Source organism: Ursus arctos, unplaced genomic scaffold (genome assembly GCF_023065955.2).
Source record: "Ursus arctos isolate Adak ecotype North America unplaced genomic scaffold, UrsArc2.0 scaffold_5, whole genome shotgun sequence".
Taxonomy (NCBI): domain Eukaryota; kingdom Metazoa; phylum Chordata; class Mammalia; order Carnivora; family Ursidae; genus Ursus; species Ursus arctos.
This window is the reverse complement of record NW_026623067.1, coordinates 38261890-38289675: the sequence shown is the minus strand read 5'-3', so window position 1 is coordinate 38289675 and position 27786 is coordinate 38261890. Positions and strand designations below refer to the sequence as shown.

At 40.8% G+C, this 27786-nt stretch overlaps 3 protein-coding genes across 3 annotated transcripts; all 3 read right to left on the bottom strand.

Annotated features, from left to right (window-relative positions):
• Positions 1 to 352: 352 nt before the first annotated feature.
• Positions 353 to 7435, bottom strand: LOC130542765 (protocadherin beta-4). Its single transcript, XM_057307264.1, has one exon. It carries the CDS (start codon positions 3272 to 3274, stop codon positions 884 to 886), a length of 2391 nt encoding a protein of 796 aa, XP_057163247.1. The 5' UTR covers positions 3275 to 7435; the 3' UTR covers positions 353 to 883.
• Positions 7436 to 10254: 2819 nt separating this feature from the next.
• LOC113250093 (protocadherin beta-3) lies at positions 10255 to 16945 on the bottom strand. Its single transcript, XM_026491480.4, has one exon. The coding sequence runs from the start codon at positions 15526 to 15528 to the stop codon at positions 13192 to 13194; it is 2337 nt and encodes a 778-aa protein (XP_026347265.2). The 5' UTR covers positions 15529 to 16945; the 3' UTR covers positions 10255 to 13191.
• Positions 16946 to 17666: 721 nt separating this feature from the next.
• Positions 17667 to 21331, bottom strand: PCDHB2 (protocadherin beta 2). Its single transcript, XM_048220922.2, has one exon. The coding sequence runs from the start codon at positions 21157 to 21159 to the stop codon at positions 18763 to 18765; it is 2397 nt and encodes a 798-aa protein (XP_048076879.1). The 5' UTR covers positions 21160 to 21331; the 3' UTR covers positions 17667 to 18762.
• Between the last annotated feature and the right edge of the window lie 6455 nt (positions 21332 to 27786).

Sequence of the window (27786 nt, the reverse complement as noted above, 5' to 3'; positions counted from 1 at the left end):
TGCAAGAAAACCAAAAGAAACATATACATTAAATTTCACTTGAACTTCTATTTATAGGGCAAAAGGAAGGACAAGGAAGATATGATATCCTTCATATCTTGAATCCTTTGAAAGGATTTAAGGTTCATTTAAGGTCTGAAATTGCTTTAAAGGATTTTATCAATCAGTGATTTAGTTTTGGTTAGTGAGCATGATGCCAAATGATAGATTTTCAATTATTACTTATAAATGAAAGTAATTTTTTAAATTTAGTATTAGTGTTTACAGAACACATACAGTGTGCTAGGTAAGTAGCAATCAAAAATTTTAAAAAAATTCTAGCATGTATGGTGTTCACATTAGGAAGTCACAATTTTAGTGTTTTAATATTTTAATCAAAGTGCATGTTCATGTACAATTTCAGAGAAACAAGTAGGTTAAGTTATATGCTCATGGCTTTCCAGGGGCATAGACTGGAGAACAGTCAAAAAGGCCTAGGTAGCTAAAACAAGTCCAAACACTCTAAAGATAAAGCTGATGGTAAAGACAAACACCACAAATACATAGAAATGCACAATTACATAAAAGCTTTAAGACAGTAAGGAGTGGATGTAAATAAAAATTTCTTCTTAAACTACTTGAGTAATTTATAGTTATGGACAGATTAATCATGAAGAAAAGGTCAAATATGGAGAATATACATACTCCATAATCAGTGTAAGTGAAAATGCTACATTCAATGAATATCAATAAAAGGAGGAAAATTTAGCACAATCAGGGACATGCATAAGTTTGGAATAGAGATATACATATTTAGACAACAGAATTTCTTAAAAGAAAGGCATTGCAAAGGGAGTTAGGTTTGCCAAAATTAAGGAGAGGCTGACTTAACCAAATACACTCTTTAACTGAATACAAAGCTATTCCTGCAGTTGGGGTTTTCTTCAATTTCTCTCCCAATGTCCTCAATCAAGAGATTGGGAAATACTGGCTTCAAGAATTTGAACTCACCAGTCCTAGGAACTCCCGTCAGACGCACGTCATACTGGTAGCTGTGGGACAGGGTCCCCGTGCCGCTGACGTCCACCAGGTGGCCCGCAAACGGGCCCTCAGGCACCGAGCAGCCGCCCCCCGACACCGCCCGGCTCCGCCTGCACAGCCGCACCGCCACGAACACCAGCACCGACACCAGGAAGAGCGACGACACCGACGCCAAGGCGATGACCAAGTAGACGGTGAGCGGGTCGGCCCGGGCCTCGGCCGCCGCCACGTCCGGCAGCGGCAGGTAGGGCTGCGAGAAACCGTCCACCAGCAGCACGTGCAGCGTGACGCTGGCCGACAGCGGCGGCTCGCCATTGTCCTTGACCAGCACCAGCAGCCTGTGCTTGACGGCGTCGCGCTCGCTCAGCAGCCGGGCCGTGCGCACCTCGCCGTTGTGCGCCCACACGCCGAACAGCCCGGGCTCCGTGGCCTTGAGCAGCTGGTACGACAGCCAGGCGTTCTGGCCCGAGTCGCCGTCCACCGCCACCACCTTGGTCACCAGGTAGCCCGCCTCGGCCGCCCTGGGCACCAGCTCGGTGCAGGGCGCCGAGCCGTTCTGCAGCGGGTACAGCACGAAGGGCGCGTTGTCGTTGGCGTCCACCACCAGCAGGCGCACCAGCGCCTGGCTGCTGAGCGCCGGCGAGCCGCGGTCGGCCGCGCGCACGCCGAACTCGAACGCCTGCAGCGCCTCGTAATCCAGCGCCCTGAGCGCGAACAGCTGCCCATTGTCCGCGTTGATGGACACCAGCGAGGCCAGGGGCAGGTGCGGGTCGTGGGGCGGCAGCAGCAGCGAGTAGATGACCTGGGCGTTGGCGCCCGCGTCTCTGTCGGTGGCGCTCACGCTGCCGATGTGCAGAGCGGGGCTGTTGTTCTCGCGGACCCGCAGGGTGTAGGAGCTTTGGCTGAAGGCGGGGGCGTTGTCGTTGACGTCGGACACCGTCACGGTTAAGTTGTGCTGGGTTTTCAGCTTGGGGGTCCCCAGGTCGGTGACGGTGATGGTGATGTTGTACTCGGCCTGGCTCTCTCTGTCGAGGGGGCTTTCTGTTACCAGGGTGTAAAAGTTCTTGAATGTCGGTTTCAGAAGGAATGGCAGATTATCTGGTATAGAGCAAATCATCTTTCCATTGTCTCCAGAGTCTCGATCTCGAATTCTGAAGATAGAGACTACAGTCTCAGGAGCATTTTCTGGTACGGAGCTGGTGAGTGAAGATATGGTAAGTTCAGGGGCGTTGTCGTTCACATCCACCACATCTATGACAACGGTGCATTTTCCAGAAAGGCCTCCTCCGTCTATAGCTTCAATTTCCACGTGGTAAGATTTAATTTGTTCAAAATCCAGTTTCTTTGTCAGTCGGATTTCTCCTGTGACTCCATTTATTGAGAAAGTTTGTTTAATTTCATCTGATGCCTGGAACAAGCCATAGGAAACACTCCCGAAGTTTCCAGCATCTACATCTCTAGCGGAGACACTAAGTACTGGGGAGCCTAGTGGGCTGTTTTCCAAGACCTGCACCTTATACGGGGTGTGCACAAACTCCGGAGCATTGTCATTGACGTCCATGATCAGGATCCGCACTGTGGTGGTGCCAGACTTAGGTGGAGACCCACCATCCAGTGCAGTGAGGGTTAAGCTGAACTCAGGCTGCTCCTCTCGATCCAGCGCTTTGTCCTGCACCAAATCTGGGTATTTCTTGCCGTCACTATGATTTCGAGTTAGAACATGAAAATGAGAATTGGGGCTGATAGTGTATTTTTGAAGACCATTGCTGCCCACGTCCAAATCCTGAGCTAATTTCAAGGGAAACAGAGTCCCTGGCTGGCTGTTTTCCAGTATTTTCAAGAGCATTTCCCCAGTCGGGAATACCGGGGAGTGGTCATTTACGTCCTGGATTGATAATTCTCCTTCAAAAAATTGAACCGGCTTTTCTAGGAACACTTGGAAATGCAGTACACACGGTTCAGTAGGGCCACATAGCTCTTCCCGGTCTAGTTTCTCCCTCAAAAGCAAATCTCCAGTCTGACGATCCAGCTGCAAGCGCTGCTTGTCATCGTCAGACACCACCCGGGCCGACCGGGCGGCCAGGTCCCTGATTCCCAGGCCCAGATCCTTGGTCAGATGGGCTACAAAGGAGCCACTCTCTGTTTCTTCCATCACAGAATAACGAATAGGCTCAGCAAGAGCCGGAGACAAGAACACCATCAAAATAAAGACCATCACTTGCCTGTTTGGTTGAATTCTCTCTAGCGTCTCCATGTTGGAGACCCGGTGCTTACATCCAATCCCTTCTGGCACCGACAGAGGTATTAAATTACGATTTCTTGTTTGGTAGAGTCCTCACAAAGTTGCCTTGAATCTTAAAATTCGTTTAGTATACCGCAGTCCAAACTCGCTGGTAACCCAGCACGGCTGGCAAAGCTCCTCTCGTGTATTTTTGATTCCTTTTGCAACAAAGGAATACGCGAGCTTTTTAGGGCTCTGTATTCACAACCTTAGCCTGCAGCGCCACCCTGCGTCTTGATTGAGAAATTAATATTCTCAAGTCAAAGTATATTTTGGAAGTGTCCAAAGTTAAGCTACTTTTTAAAGTGTATAGAACTTTCACAAACTTTTTAATTCCATTAACTTGCATAATTTATAAGGTTACTTCTTCATATTGCATGAGCTACAGTAACTGAGCACAAATCAGGAGGATAACCTGGTCTCCCCACACTCTAATCAGTGGAACTTCAAAGAACTCCGTTTCCCCTTTATGTAATCTAACCAGGGGAGATAAATTCTTATAAAATTATAAATCGAATTTGTTTATTTCCAAGTATGTGAGGAATTTATGATGATGCAAAAGTTTGTTAAGGTGCTCGCTATCACATGGTCTCAGGGAGACTATTTTTCAAAGAAACTTTCTCTGTCCCTACAAACAGTAGTATAGTTGAATGAAGAGGCATCTTGCTTTGTTATGAGTCCTTTTACAGTGTAAATCCGCATTAAATTTAGAAGGAAATCAAACATATTAGAGTCAGATTCTTAGACTGGAGAGCAAATGCCAGGGGTTTTACAGACAAGGAAACTGAAGCTCAGAGGGTGATAGGACTTGATTAATTGACTATTATCAGAATAATATAAAAACAAAATCAAGTGAGTAAAAATCATAAAATTTTGTTAAAGTAAAGGCTTTAAGATTAAACTTATTTAGAGCAAGTTTACTTCTTACTGCATTCATTCTTTGTATCCCAGATACCATATTCTTCAACCAGCTGATTTGGGCAAAATAAGAAGCCCTGATTTAAAGCATTTTAATCTGTGAGCAAAGGGTGCCTCAGGCCTTGTCTATTCATATATCATAAAGAGGAGAGACTTATTTATAAAATGGATTCCAGCACAGTGTGCAGCCATTGTGATTACCCTGATATAGTAAGTTAACTGAGATACAGTTAAGCAGTTTCTCGGTTACAATTAGTATATTGAGTGTATTGAGTAGAGTACCATTTATCTTGGCACATACAGGATTTCCCCTCTTTAAATATCTTGCTATTTTATTTAATTACTTAGTTAACTTAATAAATTATAATTCATGTTGAATGAATTATTTTAAAAGCATTAATATTTAAATTCTGAGAGTGACAGAACGTATTAGAAAAAATATTCTTGAAAGAAGCTTGGATTATGGTAGTCATTAAAAAATGTCAAACAAATAAATAAATTAATCCATTCTAATGATCATGTTTCTATTTATATATGAAGATTACTGCCAGATCATATATTCAGCCATAAACATGTCTGAAAATAAACAGAATTCTCAGAGTATAATACATGCTAAGTACTATTCAATTAAATTTACTTTGATTCTAGTTCTAGTAATTAATTCCTATAAGAGTCATAGCAATGGCAATAATAACATTAATACACTTTAGAATTCTTTCACATTTAAAGCAAATCAGAGGTGAATACAATATATATGACCATTAAGTGAAATAAAAAATGATAAAACACTGAAAAGAGCAAAAGGCAAAACTATTATTTTAGATATAAATGGAAAACAAATACCCTGGGCAAAACAAAAGAGCAAACTGTTTATAATAACCAAGCTCTAGTTAGATTCAAGTTGAGGTGTTCAAAACAAAACTTAAACTACATTTTGTTTATTTATTTATTCCTATATGTTGACGTTGAAATAGTGTTGCAAATCAGCTCTTTTCATTTTTGCCAACCCAAAGCAAATGAAATTTAGATAATATTAATGCATATGTGCAACTATATGCTAGATATTATTCTAAGCATTTCCACATATTAGTTCATTTTATCCCGCAACAATCCTACAAGGTAGACACTCTTATTAGCCACATTTTATAGATGAAGAAATTGAGGCATAGAGAGTTTAAATAACCTGCCCATAATCACACATCATATGAAATGGTAGAGCTAGGATTCACACCACTACAGTGTGGCTCCAGAATCTATTCTCTTACCCACATAAGTGGAATTGGAGAAGTGAACAACTTTTTAGATAATTTAGATCCAAACTTCAGCCTTGCCTTGGTTACAGAGATATCACAGGTGATATATTTGTGTTCAAGTTTGCAATTAATATAAGAACCTTTAAAATGGTCTGTCTGCCTTTAGAGATAGATACCAGCAAAAACAGGTGCTTACACAACTTAGAAATCGGAAGGGAAACTAGTAGTGTTTTGTTGAGATCATTAATTAGGTAAAAATAAATACAAGAGCGATATATATCATGAATTCCCTGTAGCCTTGATTACGGAAGAAAAAAATACCTATGTATGGATCTTTTGGAATGTTATTAGGGTATAAAGTTAAAAACAAGAAAAACAATCTAAGAGGGCAGTCTTACATCATGGATTATCCCCCCCCCCAAAAAAACTGCTAAACTTGGAAAAAATACCTCTTATGTTGTACCTGCATGGAGGAAGAGTTAATGATATCGAGGATGATCACCTGAAAAACCATTCTATTCCAGTCAGGAAAGCTGCATTTTCCACTCTGAAGGACTCATACGACTACAATTTACACAATTTTCACCAGACCTGAAGCATGACATTTAAAGTATTTTTTCCATGTTGAATATACAAAGAGAGAGAGAATAGTTTTGATTCCTCCCTGGTGTAGTATAAGCAAGAATTTTTAATTTCCTTGAAGAAAAGATAAAAATCATTTTAAAGGAATTTGATACAAGTAGGCCAGAAGTTCAAAATGCAAAATCCATACTCTGAAGTTTTGAATATTCTCACTTGTTTAAAAAAAAAGTGAACGAATGTTTTTTAAACCTCATGATGACTTGAGGGCTGTTTTGTTCTTAATGTGAAGAGGGAGAGTAGAGGGAAATTAAACCAATTGTTGAGAGAAAGATTAATTGGTGAAATAGGAATTAGATTTTAACTAGTATTTTTAGTTCCTTAAATCACACTTCAATAGTATTATTTCAAAATATTAAACTAACATTAACAATCGGTTCATGTTGATGGCGTGTGGATTTTGTTAGAAATTCTTACAAATTTTTGAGTTCCTCTACTAGACAGATAAATTAGATACATCAGGCTGGCCATTTGAGTGCAATAACTATAAAGCAAACGATACTGCTCACTGGTGAAAGCAAATTAAATTTAATATCAGTTAAAATTCCAAACTAAACCTGTAGGATATTTTTAAAAATCACATTTATTGGGACACCTGGGTGGTCAGTGGGTGAACATCCAACTCTTGATTTTGGCTCAGGTCATGATCTCAGGGTCCTGAGTTTGAGCCCAGCACTGGGCTCCATGCTAAGTGTGCAGCCAGCTTAAGATTCTCTCTCCCCTCTCCCTCTCTCCCTCTGCTGCTCCCCATTCACAGTCTCGTGTTCACTCTCTCAAATAAATAAATAAATAAATAAATAAATAAAATCACATTTATTGAAATGCAAATTTTGAAAGGAGATATCTGAATGATGAGAATTTGGCTAGAGAAATTTATGATGGCATCTAAGATAATTTCTAATAATTTCTTGTAGAACATTCTAAATGAAAAGAGTATTTGTATGTTTAATGTATCGAAATGTTCAAAATCTAATGTCTAACTTTAAACTCAGGAAGTATGAGTCCTCCAACTCTGTTGTTCTTTTTCAAGATTATTTTGGCTCTTCTGGGTCCCTTGCATTTCCATATGAATTTTAAGGTCAATTTGCCAATGTCTGAAAAAAGAAAAGCCTGCTGGGATTCTGATAGGGATTGCATTGAATCTGCAGACCAATTTGGGAGGTATCACCATCTCAACAATATTGAGTCTTTCAATCCATGAACACTTTCCATTTACTTAGGTCTTCTTTAACTTCTTTCAGTGATGTTTGGTTGTGCTCAGTGTAAAGTCTTGCACTTCTTTTGTTAAATTTGTTCCTAAGCACTTTATTCTTTTTGATGCTATCACAAGTGGAATTGTTTTCATTTCAGTTTTCGATTGATTTTTAAAGACTATTTATTTATTTATTTGGAGAGTGTGTGCATAAGCAGGGGTGGGGTGGGGGAGGGGCAGAGGGCGAGAGCAAAGAAGCAGTCTCTCCACTGAGCCAGGAGCCCTGTGTGGGGCTCTATCCCAGGACTCTGAGATCATGACCTGAGCTGAAATCAAGAGTTGGATGTTCAACCAACTGAGCCACCCAGACACCCCTCTTTAGGATTTAAAATTTTTATGCAAGATCATGTCATCCACAAATATACTTTAACTTCTTCATTTCCAATCTGAACTATTTTCTTTTTCTCACCTAATTGCCCTGGCTACAGTTCCAGTACAATATTAAATAAAGCAGTGAGAGGAGACATCCTTGTTCGTTCCTCATCTTAGGGAGAAAGTCCTTCACCATTAGATATGAAGTTAACTGTGGGTTTTATAGTTGTCCTTAATCAGGTTGAGGATATTCCCTATTCTTCCTGGTTTATTGAGTGTTTTTTATCATGAAAAGGTATTGGATTTTGTAAAGTGATTTTTCTGTGTTAATTGAGATGGTAATATGGTGTATTGCTCTGATTGATTTTCATATGTTAAAACAACCTTTAATTTCTGGGATGAATTCTACTTGGTCATGGTATATAATTCTTTTTATATGTTGCTGGAGTTAGTTTGCTAATGTTTTGTTGAGAATTTTTGCATCTATATTCATAAGGGATATGGTATATTATTTTATTTTCTTGTATTATCTTTGTCTGGTTTTAGCATCATGATAATACGGGCCCCATAGAATGAATTGGGAGATGTCTCTGGTCCTCTTTTTACAATTGGATTTGTGAAGGACTGGTGCTAATTCTTTAAACATTCAGTAGAATTCTAGTCCTGGGCCTTTCTTTATGGAAAGTTTTTGATTACTGATTAAATCTTGAATAGGATGAGACATTTAGGATGAAAAAATCCATTTCCCTAAAGATAAAAAAAATTTAGGTAAAACCCCTCCCACCTCAAAATGACAATATTTAGACAATACAGTTTTAATTTTTTATAAACCACCAGTCGTTTTAGAAGTTGAGTTTCTCATCAAAGCTCTTCCTCATAGTCAGCCCATATTAGCTGGAGACAACTGACTTCAGAAAGCTGAACCCATTAGTCTCTGACATTCCAGTCAGAAACCTCTCACATTAATAGTTCTTCAACTAAGTCCAAATGATGTTGATATCCCCCAAATGCTCAAAAAAAATGGCCTTATGAGCAGTAGTCCACTGAAGGTTCCCTGTTCATCCTCCACAACTGAACATCATTGAACAGGAGCAGAGAATCGAAAGAGGAGGATGGCCGGGTCATCTCACTGCTCAAGAGGACAGAGAACCTGCCAGCTGAGTAGACATCTGTGGAGGTTCAGTGAATGACAGGTCAGGCGGGGATAGGTCCTAGACCCTGTCAAATAGAGGTGACCTCTAGTCTTTAATCATAGCAGTAGCTTGTGCCTGGCTGTGCCTGTGACTTTGGAGCCTAGATATGCTTCAGCGCTCCGATACTTCCAGGTTGTGGGCCCACTTGCTAAACATCAAGTACTATGAAGCTTTGAATCATTGATGAAACAGTCCTGAGTTCTACTCAGATTGCCGTCCCGGTTACCACCTTGTCTGTGTGGCACCAGCTCAGTGCATAATATAAGATAGCTCCGCAGCACATTTTCTTGGTCATCCAGCACTACCATGTGCAACACTGTCACATATTAATCAAGACCTTGCTTTTTTGTCCTGTAGGGAATCCCCATGTATCAATTACTTCAGTTACAACTCGATTTTCCTCAAAACCGGCTTGTTTACTCTGCAAATTAGAAAGTAAAAAATGTCTCCACTAGCTCCCATGTCTACAGCCTCAGCCATCACCATGACAAACAAGAGGCAGAGGGTGACCTTCTCTGTGATTTTGCCTCACGGAGCAAATGCAGAGCAGGACCGTCCAAGGGAGACTGGGACCCAGACCAAATACATCATTAGGTGTTGGTCTCAAACTTCTCCCTGTGTGTGACAGAGCTGAGCTAAGCTTCTTCATTAAGGCTTGGATTTGCAGAGCCTGGGGCTGGAACCACCCTGAGACTCCTCCTTCCTCCCTTCCACAAGACTACCAACACCAGTACTGGCATGAGGGAAACCTCCAGAAGGGGATGAGTTGTCAATAAAATATCACCAAGCAAATGAGGAAGACTAACAGAGTGAAAAATGGACTCAACAGATAAAAGAATGTATACATAAGAAACAGAGATTCAGAACAATATGGAAAGAACTTAAGAGTAAAAGACATTTACTTTCCTCAAACAAAAAAGAAGGATAACAATTGTGACTAGAAAAAACAAGTTGTTGTGAAAACTGACCAAATGGAAGTTAAAAAAAAAACTAAAGTTACTGAAACAAAAACAATCAGCATATTGGGTAAATCTCAGGTTGGGACCTAGCAAGTACCAGCACATCAAGAATAAAGAAAAAATATATATATATAAAAAAAAAAAACAGAGTAAAGGCGGGGCACCTGGCTGACTCAGTGGGTAGAGCACAGGACTCTTGATCTTGGGACGTGAGTTAGAGCCCCATGCTGGGCATAGAGATTACTCTTAAAAAAATAAAGAAGTTTACAAATAAAAGAATGACAACTATACTGATTTCATACTTTTGATCAACAGTGTTGAATACCAAAAGAACAGGAGGAAAATTGTTTAAATTCAAAAATCTATATTCAACCAAACTATAACCAAGCTAAGAATATCAGTATTAGACATAAAAGTAACTTTGAATTAAAACTAACAGACTTCTAGCTTTAAAATATATAGTAAACTACTCTGAAAAGCCAGTATAAATAAAGAATAAAAGTAGTGGGATATGCAGAAAAACTGACTTTTTTTTAAAGTCCTCATTTACAAGGCAGCCATATTTAAGGAAGAGAAATTAAAATGGCCCCTCCCCCCAAACATACTCATGCAACAAATGTTATTCAAGCATCTACTGTGTGTGACACATTGTGCTATCTGAATAAAACAGAAACATACTCTACCGACAAGTTCCTTAGAGTCTAGTCAGGTTATTTAGTGTGTTTGGGGGGAGGGGCCATTTTAATTTCTCTTACTTTTTGAAAATTAGAATATTAGAGATCGATTTGGAAATAATTCACAGTAATGAACTTATTAGTCCTCATAGAAGACTACTAAAAATTATCATTAGCACAGGAAGTCATCCCTTTTACCCTGTACCAGACTTTCAGTATGGGAATTCCAAAAAGTGGCCACAATAGATAGTACTATACATATGGTGCCCTCTTTGTCCTGTACTTAATATCCAGATAAAGAGGTTTTTGAACATTGTCTTCAAATAAAAGAGTAAAAGGTCTTCAACAGCCCAGAAATAAAAGCAATTTTGAAACAAGACTAAGGTGTAATTACTTCTGATCTTCAAATTTAGTTCAGAGGATCTTTTCTGGCTTTACTAAATTCTGTTCACTTTCTCAACAGTATATGAATTCAACGGATTGACCAACTAAGTTATTAATAGTATCCATTCTTTTGTGTTCTGGGTATAAATGAATGCTCAGCATTTAGCCCCTCCAACTTTAGTCCTAGATCGTATACCATAATGGAAAAAAAAAAAAAACCTGCCTTCTATACCTTACAGAGAATACTTCCCTAGCTCTCACACTACCCAGGACTAAGCCTTTTTCTTCTCTTACTGAAAATTCAGCTACGTATGAAAAGAAGAAAAAAGATCTGACTAAAAGAGCCAGATTCAAACATCTCTATAAAGTGCTTCATCAGTGAAAGGAAATATTCTCTTTCCCCTGGTTAATAGGATTCATACATTTGATTCTCAGTTATATAAAATGACAGCATTTATAACTACACTTTAATGTATGATTGAAGGCAAGTCAATCTTAAATTCTTTTTCTCTTTTGGGAATTTTCAAAATCATTGAGAAACTTTACTTTCTTCTAGTCATCAGTTTTCAGTTCTTGGAAGTTTCTATCCATTTGGATGAGAAAATGCCTCTGAGAAGAAAACTGATTTTTTCCTAATCAACTTCTCTAATTGGGAACTAAATAATTTGTCACTTAAATATAAATTTTTCTGTTTCACCCAAAATAGCCATAAAATGTGTTTTGGTTGCTTCCAGATTTTATCCATAGGTGTAGCTAATTTAGACTTTCACAATGATACTGCTCTCTCTTCTTTAGAACTACCCTATTCTTGGACATCTTTTAATTACATTATAGGGGGTAGAATGCTGATGTGGATGGACAGTTTATCCCAGAAGGACCATATATAATCCTGAGTCATGACAGATTGAAATCAGGAGGAGGGAATCAAGACAGGAAACAAAAAATACATATGTATTTCCCTCATATATCACCATCTAAATGCCAGTGGGTATTAATTTAAATGGTTCTTCTTAAAAAGATTTACTCATTTATTTTAGAGAGAGAGAATGGAGGCAGGGTGGGGCAGAGGGAGAGGAAGAGAGAATTCAAGCAGACTCCAACTGGAGCACGGAGGCAGGGCTCAATCTCCTGATGCTGAGATCAGGACTGGAGCCGAAAACCAACAGTCAGTGGCTTAACTGACTGGGCCACCCAGGCGCCCCTAGGTATTAATTTTAAAAGTAGGATTGGATGGGACACCACTTTTACCATAATCCATTTAGAGGTCATATATGCATGTGCTTTCTTGAAAATTTTTAAAAATGACGCTTAGGTTGGATTACCTGGGTGGTCAGCCTGTTGAGCCCAAGACTCTTGGTTTCCCCTCAGGTTGTGATCTCAGGGTCCTGAGATGGAGCTAAGCATGGAGTCTGCTTGAGAGTCTCTCTCTCTCTCTCCTACCCATCTCCACACTGTCTTTGAAATAAATAAATAAATAAATAAATACATACATAAATAAATAAAACCTTTTAAAAAATGACTCGGGTTGATAACATTTATATCTCAGAATTTACAAACTTAATTGTCATTGCATCAGATGCCTCACTAAACAACGTTTTCGTGCAAAATGGAAAGGCACAATGTGTTGTTCAAAATGCTCTAGGTTTAATTTTTTTCTTCAGACATCATGAGAATACTCTAGGCAAATCCAAGAGTAATTTGCCTTATAGCCTATATTTTGTGTTCATTTTTGTCAATGTAAATGCATATAATATTGAAATATTAATTGCAAATGTCAAAACAGAAACTGAACTAAATGTATTACTTTCGTTTGATTACTATGTCCTTAAAAACATGTTGTACCTTAAATAAGGTGCATCTTAAAGAAAACAAATTATATCTATCCACAAACTTCATTAACTACGAAGCTGCTTTAAGTATATTGCAAAGAACAATATCTGACTGTATTCAACAAGGTAAATTATAAGATCGCTGGTGTGGAACTCTATCTACATTGCTCTGGATATAGAATTTGAGATGAGTTCCTTAAAGTAAACCTGTTAGAAATCATCATTAAAACAAAATGAATGTATTTTTGCTCACCTATTAGAAAAGGAAAAGGAGGCATTAAGACTGCATTAGTAAGAAAGGAAGCAGATGAAAAAAGAATATGCAAGGATTAACAAAGTAAAATCAATATATAAACAAAAGGTTATATCAACTAAAGATTCTTGATTTCAAAAGAAGAACATAGTCAAACAACTATCTTTATACTATTCTGTAAATGAAACCTAAACTATCCTTAAAATTGGAGCTTTGCTTTAGTCTCACTCAGTGTCTTGAACCAGACCCATGGGCTTGAGGAACTTGAACTCGCCGGTCCCTGAGCCTCCCCTCAGACACACCTCATACTGGTAGCTGTGGGACAGGGTCCCCGTGCCGCTGACGTCCACCAGGTGGCCCGCAAACGGGCCCTCGGGCACCGAGCAGCCGCCCCCCGACGCCGCCCGGCTCCGCCTGCACAGCCGCACCGCCACGAACACCAGCACCGACACCAGGAAGAGCGACGACACCGACGCCAAGGCGATGACCAAGTAGACGGTGAGCGGGTCGGCCCGGGCCTCGGCCGCCGCCACGTCCGGCAGCGGCAGGTAGGGCTGCGAGAAGCCGTCCACCAGCAGCACGTGCAGCGTGACGCTGGCCGACAGCGGCGGCTCGCCATTGTCCTTGACCAGCACCAGCAGCCCGTGCTTGACGGCGTCGCGCTCGCTCAGCAGCCGGGCCGTGCGCACCTCGCCGTTGTGCGCCCACACGCCGAACAGCCCGGGCTCCGTGGCCTTGAGCAGCTGGTACGACAGCCAGGCGTTCTGGCCCGAGTCGCCGTCCACCGCCACCACCTTGGTCACCAGGTAGCCCGCCTCGGCCGCCCTGGGCACCAGCTCGGTGCAGGGCGCCGAGCCGTTCTGCAGCGGGTACAGCACGAAGGGCGCGTTGTCGTTGGCGTCCACCACCAGCACGCGCACCAGCGCCTGGCTGCTGAGCGCCGGCGAGCCGCGGTCGGCCGCGCGCACGCCGAACTCGAACGCCTGCAGCGCCTCGTAATCCAGCGCCCTGAGCGCGAACAGCTGCCAGTTGTCCGCGTTGATGGACACCAGCGAGGCCAGGGGCAGGTGCGGGTCGTGGGGCGGCAGCAGCAGCGAGTAGGTGACCTGGGCGTTGGCGCCCGCGTCTCTGTCGGTGGCGCTCACGCTGCCGATGTGCAGGGCGGGGCTGTTGTTCTCGCGGACCCGCAGGGTGTAGGAGCTTTGGCTGAAGGCGGGGGCGTTGTCGTTGACGTCGGACACCGTCACCGTTAAGTTGTGCTGGGTTTTCAGCCTGGGGGTGCCCAGGTCGGTGACGGTGATGGTGATGTTGTACTCGGCCTGGGTCTCTCTGTCGAGTGGTCTCTCTGTAACTAGGGTGTAAAAATTTTCTACGGATGGTTTGAGCACGAAGGGGAGATTGTTCTCGATGAAACACATAATTCTCCCATTGTCTCCAGAGTCTAGATCAGACACACTGAAAACAGCCACCACAGTCTCTGGCGAGTTCTCAGGGATAGGGCTGGTAATTGAGGACAAGGTCAGTTCTGGTGGGTTGTCGTTCACATCAACCACCTGAACTATCACTGTGGTTTTTCCGGAAAGGCCTCCGCCATCCTTAGCTTCTATGTCCACTTCATAAGTATTCATAACCTCATAATTCAAATATTTGACTAGCTGGATATCACCAGTAATTGGATTTAGCTGGAAGGTTTTGCGAATTTCTTCAGAAGCGTGAAAAAATGCATATGATACTGTCCCAAAATTTCCTGTATCTAAGTCAGAAGCTGAGACAGTGACAATAACAGAGTTAATGGGGCTGTTCTCTAGAATTTGAACCTCATAGAGTGACTGTGTAAATTCAGGGGCGTTGTCGTTTATGTCTAAGACCAGGATGTGGAGCTGGGCGATTCCCGACCGGGGTGGAGAGCCGCCATCCAGCGCGGTGAGCGTCAAAATGAGCTCTGTCTGCTCCTCGCGGTCTAGCGCTTTGTCCAGCACCAGTTGTGGGTACTTTCTTCCGTCCCTACGGCTGCGTGTGAGAACGTGGAAATGGGAATTAGGAGTGATAGTGTAGTTGTGGAGACTGTTTCTTCCCACATCCAAGTCCTCAGCATTTTCCAAAGGAATTATGGTTCCTGGTGGCGTGTTTTCTAAGAGTTTCAGCTGCATTTCATTTTCAAAGAATACCGGAGAATGGTCGTTTACATCTATGACCTGAAGCTCATTTGTAACAAACTGCAAAGGGTTTTGCAGTAATATCTGAAAATGCAGTATACATGGCTCCGTGGGGCCGCATAGCTCTTCCCGGTCCAATTTCTCATGCAGGAGCAAATCGCCGGTCTGATGGTTGAGCTGAAAATGCTGTTTGTTCCCTTTAGACACAACCTGGGCGCCCCTCACAGCCAGTTCCCCTACTTCTAGCCCTAGATCCTTTGCTAGGTTGGCTATTAAATAGCCCCTCTCTGTTTCCTCAAACACAGAGTAGCGTCTTGAGTCAGACCCAGCCAGAGACCCACCCAGAAAAACAAAGAGAAATAGGACTTGCCTTTGTCTAAGAAAACGCTCCCCTCTGGCCTCCATTGTGCTTTCGCCACGTTCTTCCCGGATATATTGCCAAACTAAGCCTCCAGCAGTGCTAGCAAACGCAGCCTTTTGCCTTCCAACCTTTGAAGAAGGTCTAGCGAATAATCCTTTCCTGGGCTCAGATTTTCTTGCTTAAAATCTGCCCAGGCTCACAACCCCCTAGTTTACCGAATTGGATCGGTGCCTTAAAGAGTGCGCACAATGCCGGTGGTTTAATTCGCCTTCTTAGTCAACAGCGCCACCATGCGTTCGCTGGTAGCTTAAAAATCTTAGAGAAGGTGTTGGGGCCGGAGCGGCGCAGGGTGTTTTGATTTTTTAATCGCTTATTCCCCTTCTCAAACCCATTTGACGCTACTGGAGGAGGTTCTTGTGTTAAATGAGTTAAACAAACACAACCTAGGGAAATGAAATGTCCCCTTAAAAAAGAACAACCACTGTCTTTGGTAAGAGTCCTCATTTACATGTTTTTGCTGATTTATATGATTTCGCTGATAGAGCTACTCTTCCTGCCCATCTGCAATTATTATCCATAAACTTTAAAGGATTTTGCTCTAAATGATGATATGCTTCATAGCCTACTTGCATTTTTCTCTTATTTTCCAGATTTTGTAAAATGTGCACGAATTGCATTTATAATCAGGGAAAAAATGCTATGAAAAGATGACCTCATGCAAGGTGATAAAAATTATAATAGGTCGTGTCAGGGTGTATACTCAGAGGTCACAAATGCCCAATTCCTTTCAAATCTTCACACTCAGGGAACATAGAGATTTCTCCTCTTCATATTTCACAATAATTTTACAATTACTGGTTTCATCTATATGAACTGTATTAACTGTTTCATCTATGTAACTGTAACTTATCTGTGGAAACACGTATTTGTTGAGTTTGTAGAAGTTAGGCATATAGTGGTAACAAGACAAATCGTGTCTATCTTGTACAGTTTTCCATCTAATGGGATGAACAGACTTTAAATATATGTTCAAACAAACTGTGAAAAGTGCTACATAGGAAATATACTGAGCACACTGAAAGTATGCAATAGGAGGACCTGACTCAATGGGTGGTGGGTGAAAAAGGTTCCATCAAAGTTGTGCCACTTAATCTAGAAGATGAAGGATAAGATGTTTGTCTTACAGGCCAAGTCTTACAGACTAAGACTGTAAAATGGGAAGAATACATATATGAGAAACTGATACATAAAGGCTGGCAATGGTAAATAATAGCCATTATAGATGATAAAAGGGCAGTGTACCCAAAACTTTGTGTCTCAAGAGTAAGTGGGAAGAGAAGGCCGGAGAGATAAACTGTGGGCAAATAACAGATGCTTGGATTTTATTCTAAGAATAAAAGGAAGATATTGCAAGGTTTTAAGCAGAGAAATGAAACAATTCAAATATCAACTGTTCAATCTAGCATCTTCACAATTATCAGGAATGTAACAGGAAGGATCATCTATTAGGATTGCTCTTAATATTAGTAATACTAACAGCACTTATACTTGTATATATATTATCTCATTTGATCATAATTTCAAGATATAGAAATAGCTGTTATTAGCATTTTGGGGGAACAGAAATTATGTGACTTATCCAAGATCCTACTAAGGATTAGCAGTGCTCTACACTGCTAATCTCAAAAGGAAACCTTTAGAATTCATATAATTTTAATAGCACAGCTCATGCAAATAAACATAAAATGATATAAGAATTTAAATATAGGCTGAAGAACATTAAGAATTAAAAATGTGTTTTAATGGATGGATCTGAAATTGCACTGCAAGAAATAAAGTTGGATGAATCATTTAGGGAATTACACAAGGAAATTTAAATTATAAAATCAAAAACACAATTTCCCCATATATATCCCTTAAGCTAGAAGGCAGGAGAGGAGACTCAAATTAATCAGGAAGAGAGAAAGGAAAAATATATTGAGGGAAAGAGACACCAGAGACTGATAACTGCATAATCTTTCAATAACAGTAATCAGGTTAATTTAGTAACCAAAAATTATATATGTAATTCCTTATGCATCAGAGAGCATTTAATTCCAGCAAAATTTTGTTCTCTGAGTATTTTAGTGTCTTTAAATATCAGAATATCACAGGGTGAAATAAAGACACTTTCTTTCAATCATTTATTCAAAACTTTTATTAAGAACCTATAATCCTCCAGTTACTGTGCTAATCATACAATAAATGGGGAGCTATTGAGAAACATATTCAAGAACCTAAAAAGAAAAAAAGCTTTGAAAACCATAGGAAACCGAAAAGGGAAAAATAGAAGTAGTCACGGGCTTATTTCCAAAGGAATCATAAATGCTCCAAAATTTTTGAAAAATGCAATGCCAAACTAATATTTGAAGTTTCTAAAATTTGGTCAAGAACAAAGACTTAGATTTATTTCCTCATATCTCTTGGATTTTAAGGATGTGCTCAAAGTTAACAGATGGGTTGTAATTTGCTAAAACTGGTAACTTTTAAAGGGGAATTGAAATGAGCAGATGTTTAAAGAAAATTTTTTTTAATAGAAAGCATGAGGAACTACATGGCTTTAAAAACAACTGGACACATGCTATTTATTTAACTACATTTGAGAATATTAGTAGTTGACTGAGCACTTTTGATGTGAATGGTTTGTAGAATCCAGCAGTCAAGGTTGTCACAATCTCTAAGGAATCATAATCTTCACTTATGGACTCTTTAAGGAAGTACATATTTAGAAAAATGTGAGATGTTGCTTTGTTATTGATGAATATGCATATATTAATGGTTTTAGTCAACATGAGCAAACAGAATAGAAGTTATACTAGTCTAAAAGAACATACAAACACAAATATTCTGGGTTGGAAAAAGAATAAGCTTGTGTAGCGATTGCAAACATTTAAAAAGATGTTTTAAATTTTAAGTTCTGCAAAATTACCTAGGAACTGTGCAAGATGAGTTTGGAAAAAGGTGGTCTAACTTAAAAATTAAAGACTTCCGAAAATACAAAATTTACTTTCACACTTTAAGTTGAATTAAGTTACACTGAGACTAATCGACAAAAAGAAAACAAAGGAAATTTGCATTCCTTATACCACAAATGAACACCTTTAGAAACACCAGTAACATGCACTAAATTGGAATAGGATAGCTACTTACCAAATAAAAAGAACCCCAATGACCAAGGCAGTAAGAAAGGACTTTCCACAAATTAACTGAGACTAGGCTCAGTAGACCCGTATTAATACTTAATTGAATTCAAAGTTATCCCTGAAATTGGGGTTTCCTTCACTAATCCTCTCCTCACCCAGACCAAGGAAACTGGGGATAATGGGCTTGAGAAACTTGAACTCGCCGGTCCCTGAGCCTCCCCTCAGACACACCTCATACTGGTAGCTGTGGGACAGGGTCCCCGTGCCGCTGACGTCCACCAGGTGGCCCGCAAACGGGCCCTCGGGCACCGAGCAGCCGCCCCCCGACGCCGCCCGGCTCCGCCTGCACAGCCGCACCGCCACGAACACCAGCACCGACACCAGGAAGAGCGACGACACCGACGCCAAGGCGATGACCAAGTAGACGGTGAGCGGGTCGGCCCGGGCCTCGGCCGCCGCCACGTCCGGCAGCGGCAGGTAGGGCTGCGAGAAACCGTCCACCAGCAGCACGTGCAGCGTGACGCTGGCCGACAGCGGCGGCTCGCCATTGTCCTTGACCAGCACCAGCAGCCTGTGCTTGACGGCGTCGCGCTCGCTCAGCAGCCGGGCCGTGCGCACCTCGCCGTTGTGCGCCCACACGCTGAACAGCCCGGGCTCCGTGGCCTTGAGCAGCTGGTACGACAGCCAGGCATTCTGGCCCGAGTCGCCGTCCACCGCCACCACCTTGGTCACCAGGTAGCCCGCCTCGGCCGCCCTGGGCACCAGCTCGGTGCAGGGCGCCGAGCCGTTCTGCAGCGGGTACAGCACGAAGGGCGCGTTGTCGTTGGCGTCCACCACCAGCACGCGCACCAGCGCCTGGCTGCTGAGCGCCGGCGAGCCGCGGTCGGCCGCGCGCACGCCGAACTCGAACGCCTGCAGCGCCTCGTAATCCAGCGCCCTGAGCGCGAACAGCTGCCCGTTGTCCGCGTTGATGGACACCAGCGAGGCCAGGGGCAGGTGCGGGTCGTGGGGCGGCAGCAGCAGCGAGTAGGTGACCTGGGCGTTGGCGCCCGCGTCTCTGTCGGTGGCGCTCACGCTGCCGATGTGCAGGGCGGGGCTGTTGTTCTCGCGGACCCGCAGGGTGTAGGAGCTTTGGCTGAAGGCGGGGGCGTTGTCGTTGACGTCGGACACCGTCACCGTTAAGTTGTGCTGGGTTTTCAGCCTGGGGGTCCCCAGGTCGGTGACGGTGATGGTGATGTTGTACTGGGCTCTTGTCTCTCGGTCCAAAGCTGTGTTTGTCACGAGGGTGTAAAAATTCTCAACAGAAGGTTTAAGGAAGAAAGGAAGATCATCTTGAATGGAGCAAACCATTCTTCCATTGTCTCCCGAGTCAGGATCTGAAACCCTGAATACAGCAATTATGGTCTCCTGCAAGTTTTCTGGGATATGATCGATAAATGTTGACATAATCAGTTCCGGAGGGTTGTCATTCAAATCCATCACTTGGACAAACACCACGCAACTTCCAGAAAGGCCTCCACCGTCCTTCGCCTGAATATTTAATGTATAAGTCTGAGTGGATTCGAAATCCAGTTTCTGTGTTAAAAAAAGTTCTCCTGACTTTGCATTTATTTGAAAAGTTTTGCGAATATCTTCAGAGGCTTGGGAAAATACATAAGATATTTCTCCATAGGTTCCAATGTCCAAATCGCTAGCAGAGACTGTGGCAACCAGGAATCCAATGGGACTGTTTTCCAGAACTTGAACCTCATAAAACCGCTTTGCAAACTCGGGCGCGTTATCATTGACGTCTAAGACTTCAATGCGAACCAAGGCAGTGCCAGTCCTGGGCGGAGTCCCGCCATCCAGCGCTGTGAGAGTTAACCTGATCTCAGCCTGTTCTTCTCGATCCAGTGCTTTGTCCAGCACCAGCTGTGGTAATATGCCGTCAGGACTGTCTTGTAATGTAAGACGGAAATGGGAATTGGGGCTGACTGTGTAACTTTGGAGACTGTTGCTTCCTACATCTAAGTCCTGGGCACGTTCTATTAGGAATGTAGTTCCAGGAGTGATACTTTCTGAAATTTTCAAAATTATTTCTTTATCTAGGAAAACCGGGGAATGATCATTTATATCTCTAATCCGTAGCTCGGCCTGAAAAAACTGCAAGGGATTTTCCAATAACACCTGGAAAGGTAGCACGCATGGCTCGGCAAGGCCGCACAGCTCCTCCCGATCCAGTTTCTCATTTAACAACAAATCCCCTGTCTGCCTATCAAAATGCAGACGCGTTTTTTTCCCTTTGGAAATGACCCGAGCCCCCCGGGCAGCTAGCTCATCTACTTCCAGCCCCAGATCTTTTAACAAATTGGCCACAAAGGAGCCACTCTCCATTTCCTCAGCCACTGAATAGTGCCTAGGCTCGGTAGCAGCCTGAGCCATGCCCAGCAAAACAAAGAATATCAAGACTTGCCTTTGTTTCAGAAAGCGTTCTTTTCCCTCTCCGGCCTCCATCGCTTTCCGGTATCCCAGCAAACGTGACCCAGTTTCAGCTCGTGTTGTGGCGGACTCTTATCATCTAGTGTCTCGCAGGTACTGGGTAAGTGGAGACGCCCAAGGTCCTGATTTCCCGGAGCAAACACCTTAGAAAGCCTCCCCTTCCTGCTTGCTTCTTTAGCAGAGCATCTGGCTTAAGGAGCGCCCGCTGGTAGCTTTCTTCGTTCTACTTTTAATGCTGCAGCGCCACCCTGCGTCCTTTCCGAGTGTTTATTTTATCCAAACATTACATCCTATTCCTTTCTTTTCAGACCGATGGCAATCTAAGTGGAATATTTTCACCTAGTGTCTCAACGTCTTATCTGCATTTCCAAAGACTTATTTTCATTGCATTCATAAGGACCATGGCAAGCATTGACAAATTTCCATTCCAGCTTTCTCACAGATCGAAGGGGCTCGTTTTAAATTGGAAAACATCGACTTCAGAAACTGGAAGGGAGTAACTTCAGGCTCAGGATGAAAGAAGGCTTTGAGTAGGCAGTTCCCAGTTTTTAGTTAGAGGTGGTGATTAGGTTACCATCCTCACATTCAAGAGAAACCAAAAACTATACAAACTCAGGGAAATCACACTATTCAAGTAACAACATTCTCATGGACTGTGAAATATTGTTCTTATATTATCTCTCCTGCACCACTCTCACTTCACATTTCCCTGAAATTTGACACATTTGGGCCACATGAAAATCTCCAAAAGTAGCTGGAAATTTTCTTCATGGGAATGTATCAACGTTTTTATTTTCTTTTCTAACTGATAAGGGCATTTTTTGTATAACCTCAAATCAGTTATCACATCTAGCAACGCTAATAATTTCATAATATCAAATATTCAGTAAGTATTGAATTTACCCAGTTATCTTTTTTAAATGTCTTTTTAGAGATAATTTGTTAAATCGGGTGCCAAACAAGATATACATGTTGCAATTTGTTGTTGGGTGTTTAAAGTTTCTATCTTTTTGTTTTTAAAATATTTGATAAGGGGCGCCTGGGTGGCTCAGTCAGTTAAGCACCTGCCTTTGGTTCAGCTCATAAACCCAGAATCCTGGGATTGAGTCACCGCCCCGTGATGGACTCCCTGCTAGGCCAGGGAACCTGCCTCTCCCTCTCCCTCTGTCTGCCGCTCCCCCTGCTTGTGCATGCATCCGCTCTGTCTCTCTCTCTCTCTCTGTCAAATAAATAAAATCTTTTTTAAAAATAAAATACTTGGGGCGCCTGGGTGGCACAGCGGTTAAGCGTCTGCCTTCGGCTCAGGGCGTGATCCCGGCGTTATGGGATCGAGCCCCACATCAGGCTGTTCCGCTATGAGCCTGCTTCTTCCTCTCCCACTCCCCCTGCTTGTGTTCCCTCTCTCGCTGGCTGTCTCTATCTCTGTCGAATAAATAAATAAAATCTTTAAAAAAAAATAAAATAAAATACTTGATAAAAAGAAGTCAGTTATCAACCCAGAAAAAGACATGGGGGAAATTTAAATGCATATTGCTTAGTGAAAGAAACCAGTCTGAAAAGGCACATACTCTATTACTTTCAACTACATAGCATTCTGGAAAAGGCAAACGTAAAGATAGGTTAAGAAGATTAGTAGTTGTCAGATGGAAGGAGGAGGTGAATTAACAGGTAAAACACAGGAGATATGGGAGGTACTGAAACTTTTCTTTATGATAATGTAATGGTGGATACATGACATTATGCATTTGTCAAAACCCATAAAAAAACACAAAGAATGAACCCTAACATAAACTACAGACTCCAGTTAATAATAATGGACCGATATTGGTTCATTAATTATAATAAATGTACCACATTAATGCAAGATGTTTATACTAGGGAACACTATGAGTGAGAGAAAGTGGGTATATGGGAAATCTTTGTACTATTTGCTAAATTTTCTATAAAATCTAAAACTGGTCTAAAATTTTAAGTCTATTAATTAAATATTTGGGGGCACCTGAGTGGCTCAGTTGGTTAAGTGTCTGACTTTTGATTTGGGTTCAGGTCATGATCTCAGGGTTGTGAGACTGAAACCCATGTCAGGCTCCATGCTGGATGTGGAACCTGCTTAAGTTTCTCTCTTTTCCTCTCCCTTTGCCCCTCTCCCCCACTCATGTGCTCTCTCTCACTCTGAGAAAATAAATATTTGTATTGAGAAATGCTTTAAATATATAGAAAAGTTAAAAGAATTATACAAACATAATTCTACACTCCATCCAAATTCAAAGCTTAATTTTTACCATATTTGTTCTATCTATATATTTTCTATTCTACACACAAGTATCCCTTTTTTTGCTGACCCATTTGAAAGTGACTTGAAGACATCATAACACTTCACCTCTAAATATTTCAGCAGGCATCACCTAAGTATAAGGACATTGTCCTATATAATCATGGTCCTACTAGCACACTTAACAAAATTAATAATGATTCCATAATGGTACCTAAAATCTCATTATTTTTCCATTATTCTTCAATTTTCTTAAATTTGGTAAGAATTCATATGCACTCCTGAGTTCCTTTTACAAATGCACCTTTTAACCACTTGTTATAAATAATGTCTTGGAAAATTTGTTTTTTAACCAAGTTTCATGATTGTATTAGGTATTGAATCGATTTATTCTAGAACAGTCTCCTGTCTTTTATTGAATTCTTTAAAGTATCCAGACCTGTTGTCTTGTAGGATGTTATACATTCTGAATTTGTCTGATTGTTTCCTTGTGGTGTCATTTAACCTGTTCCTCTATCCCCTGTATTTCCAGAAAACTGGAATGGATGATTTATTAAATGTAATAACGGCATAACACTTTTTTAAGCCCTCATTTATTTTCTGTAATTAGGTAAAAAAAAAATACTGGGCAATCACAGATTCCTTTTCTTAACATTTAGAAAATAAATGCCTACTTGTATTTTGATATTATTTTTATCTTTTCATGATTATGTTTATATTAATATTATAATCAAACATTTTAAATTCATTTCATAGGGAGTGTTCTGGCACTTATCTTACGGTGGAAATTGTGGGCCTGTGGTAACACTCAAACAATTTGCTTTTGACTCTATTAAGGATACAAACAACTAAGTTTTTTCATAATCTATCAAGATATTTATTTCACAAAGCTCAGGCAAGCAGGATTTCAAAATAAAGGTGACTCAAGCAAGGAAAATGAAGATGCCACTTGCTTTCCGCAGAACGAATATGCAACTAATGTCTTGGAAAAGGACACTTGCATAAGAATTTTGGCATTTTTTGTTTCATGAGAATCATTATAGTCTATTAGTACAAACTGTTCCCCTGAAAAAAATCTTGACCACACATCGCCATGGGTTCTAGCCTGCCTTGAGTATATATTGGATTGTCTCTATTAAAATAGGCTAAAACTTGTATCAGGTTTTGGTAGTCTGGTAGATGATTGCATTTGTACTAAAAGCACAATTAAAAATTCATTTTATTTGTTTTTTTATTTCATTTTATTTTAATTCCAGTATAGTTAACATACAGTGTTATATTAGTTTCAGGTGTACAATATAGTAATTTAACACTTTCATGTATCACCCAGTGCTCATCAGTACAAATGCCCTCCTTATTCTCCACCTACTTCACCCATCCCCCCACTCACCTCCTTTCTGGTAACCATCATTTTGTTCTCTATAGTTAAGTCTCTTGGTTTGTCTCTTTCTCTCTTTTTAAAATTAATTTATTTCTTACTTGACATATATTTGACATATGATATTATATTAGTTTCAGGGATACAACATAGTGACTCAACATTTATACACATTACAAAACAGTCACCACGATAAGTGTACTTACCATCTATCACCATACAAAGTTGTTACAGTATTACTGCCTATATATTCCCTATGCTGTACTTTACATCTCCATGACTTATTTATTTTATAACTGGAAGTTTGTACTTCATTCCCTTCATCTGTTTCACTCAACCCCTCACCCTGAAATTTCTTTTTAAAGAGAAAATGTGCCTAAGTGTTTTTTAACTACTAAATACAACACAGAATACAAATAATGAAGAAATCTACAGATGTAGGGAGGGCAAAGAATGTGTCAGGGGGAAAGAAACCTGAGAAAATAACTGACAACCAACAATGTTCCTGGTGAAGTCCAGTGCAGATCTGGATCTGGCCAACAGTAGTGACCATCCAATATTGTTATTGTTAAATTAAACTCAACCTATTTCTTTCCACTGAGAAATATGCCATTCCAGTTCTGGATATTTCTTGCCACCATTGTCGTGGCAGTTGTCAAGAGTAGACATGGGAATTGGGATTCAAGGTATACTTATGAATGCTACTATTTACATCCAAGTCCCGCCATCTTTATGGACTTTGATTGCTACGGGAACGCTCTATTGGATTTTTGGCAGCATTCCCAAGTCAAAGAACATGCCGGTGAATAATTATTTATATCCATGAATCTCAACTCAACTTGGAAAAATGCAAAGGATTTTACTTTAGCCACTAAAAATCCAGCATCTATGCCTCAGTTTGTACACCAACTCTGGATCCAATTTCTATTTATCTATTTACTTGGAGAGCAGAGAGGGGCAGAGAGAGAGAGAGAATCTTAAGCAGGCTTTATGCCCAGTGTGGAGCAAAATGCCAGGCTCAGTCTCACGACGCTGAGATCATGACCTGAGCCAAAACCAAGAGTTGGACGCCTAACCAACTGAGCCACCCAGGTGCCCCCTAATTTCTATTTAGTAGCAAATCCTGAGTCTGTAGTTTGAAAATGCTGTCTTTTATCTTTAGAAATATTATTTACCCCCTCATATCCATGCCCCCCTAGGCAGCAACTACCACCAATAGCTTTCCCACTCTCAGGCACAAAATATCTGTGAAATTAGCAATGAAGGAACTACTCTACAGTGCCTTTGGAACAGAATTCTGCAGGAGTCCAGTTTCCTCAATGGTATATGTTAAGTAAAATAGAGTAAGTTTGCCTTAGGTTAGGCTTTAAGTATTCCATTATTCCTTCTTCTAACTCCTTAGCAAATATGGCTTTGCATGATCAAAGTTTTATTACACTAATATTTCTTTCTATTATTTATACCACCATAGTCTCAGGCTTCCAATACAACTTTCAAAGTCAGGGTAGTGTAATATGGAGCACACAGTACTATATTTGCAGTCGGGTTGCTCTACCATCTAAGCCTTCAGTGTCATTATCAGGCCTCTCTTAGTTTTTCAAATTCTCTGGAAAGTAGAAAAAAAATTAGAAAGGCAAATGGAAATACCAACTATTTTGATTTATGTAATATGCTTATTATCCAGTGTATTGAATAATGTGTATTTTATTTTCTCAGCAACTATTATGTATACATTAAAATCAACAATTAGATCTCATTTTAGGTATGTCATGCTTTTGTATCCTCTGCCTTTGATTATTCTAAACTATATCGGAGAGTATTAAACATTGATGCAAAGAGAAGAAAGATGAGTTTGTTTTGCCACTCCATATTAAATGGCATTTCCTTTTAATGTATTGGAGATGCTGAGACATTAATTGCTACATATTCATAAGAAAACAGCAAAAATGAACAAATACAAATTAGCATAGTAATGAATAAGCTACACAGCAACTCAGTGGATTACACCTTAAATAATGAAAGAGACATTTATTTCTATCAATTACTTTTTTCCCTGTATTTGACTTTGTCTCACCAATGTCATCAAAATAAAATGACTTTATTTCAAACAAGAAGTAAAAACTACATAATAGTAATCGAATAGTTATTTGAATTTAGGAGCTGTACAGCAGTCTGGCTGAAAAGTAGGCTATCACAATTTATGGGCCATCATCTATGAAATATCAAGAAAAGCAAAAAATGACAAAATACATAGGCTGGCCTCCACTGGAAAGACTTCCCTCTTGAAGATTATCATTTTATGGATAGATTGGGATGAGTTTCCTTGTCAAGCATTCGGACACCTCCTAGGATAGTCTACACAAAGTTTTAGGGATAACTTCTCTTTGTGAAAGATCAAAGGAAATTAGGCCTGAGGAGAAAACAATGCATGCTTTTTCTGTACTTAATAAAGAGGCTACTGGCTTCTAAACCCAGACCTCTGTGAAGTAAATAAAAAGATAAAAACAGCTAAGTTATCAGTACTTGTTGACTCTGAATTAACATTAGCTATACTTCAGAAGAAAAGAAAATACCACTAAAGTAGAACCATAAAACAGCAACTATGCTATTCAGAAAAGGGATGTCTTCCTCTACTTTTTATCCAGAGCCCAAAAGCAAGAATACCAAGAATCATAGCTGTATCTACCTAATGTCTTATTTTCAGCTTCCAAGAACTTAATGTCACTGAAGATAAAGTGATGTTGCATGCATCTCTCTCTCTTCTCTTTGTCCTGCATTAGATTGGCAGAGTAGGGAATATTTTTAACATTCAATGGAAAAAAAAATTCTGGAAGGAAAGATCAAGGCATTTTCGTTTTAGACCAGGGTGTTCAGACGATGATTGTTAAAGAGGTGAAGTCTGTTTCTGGAGGTTTTTCAGCATGAGCAGGCAAGCGTCAACATGACCAATTCTATGGAATTGTCATCCAACAGGCGGAGCGTCATCCAACAC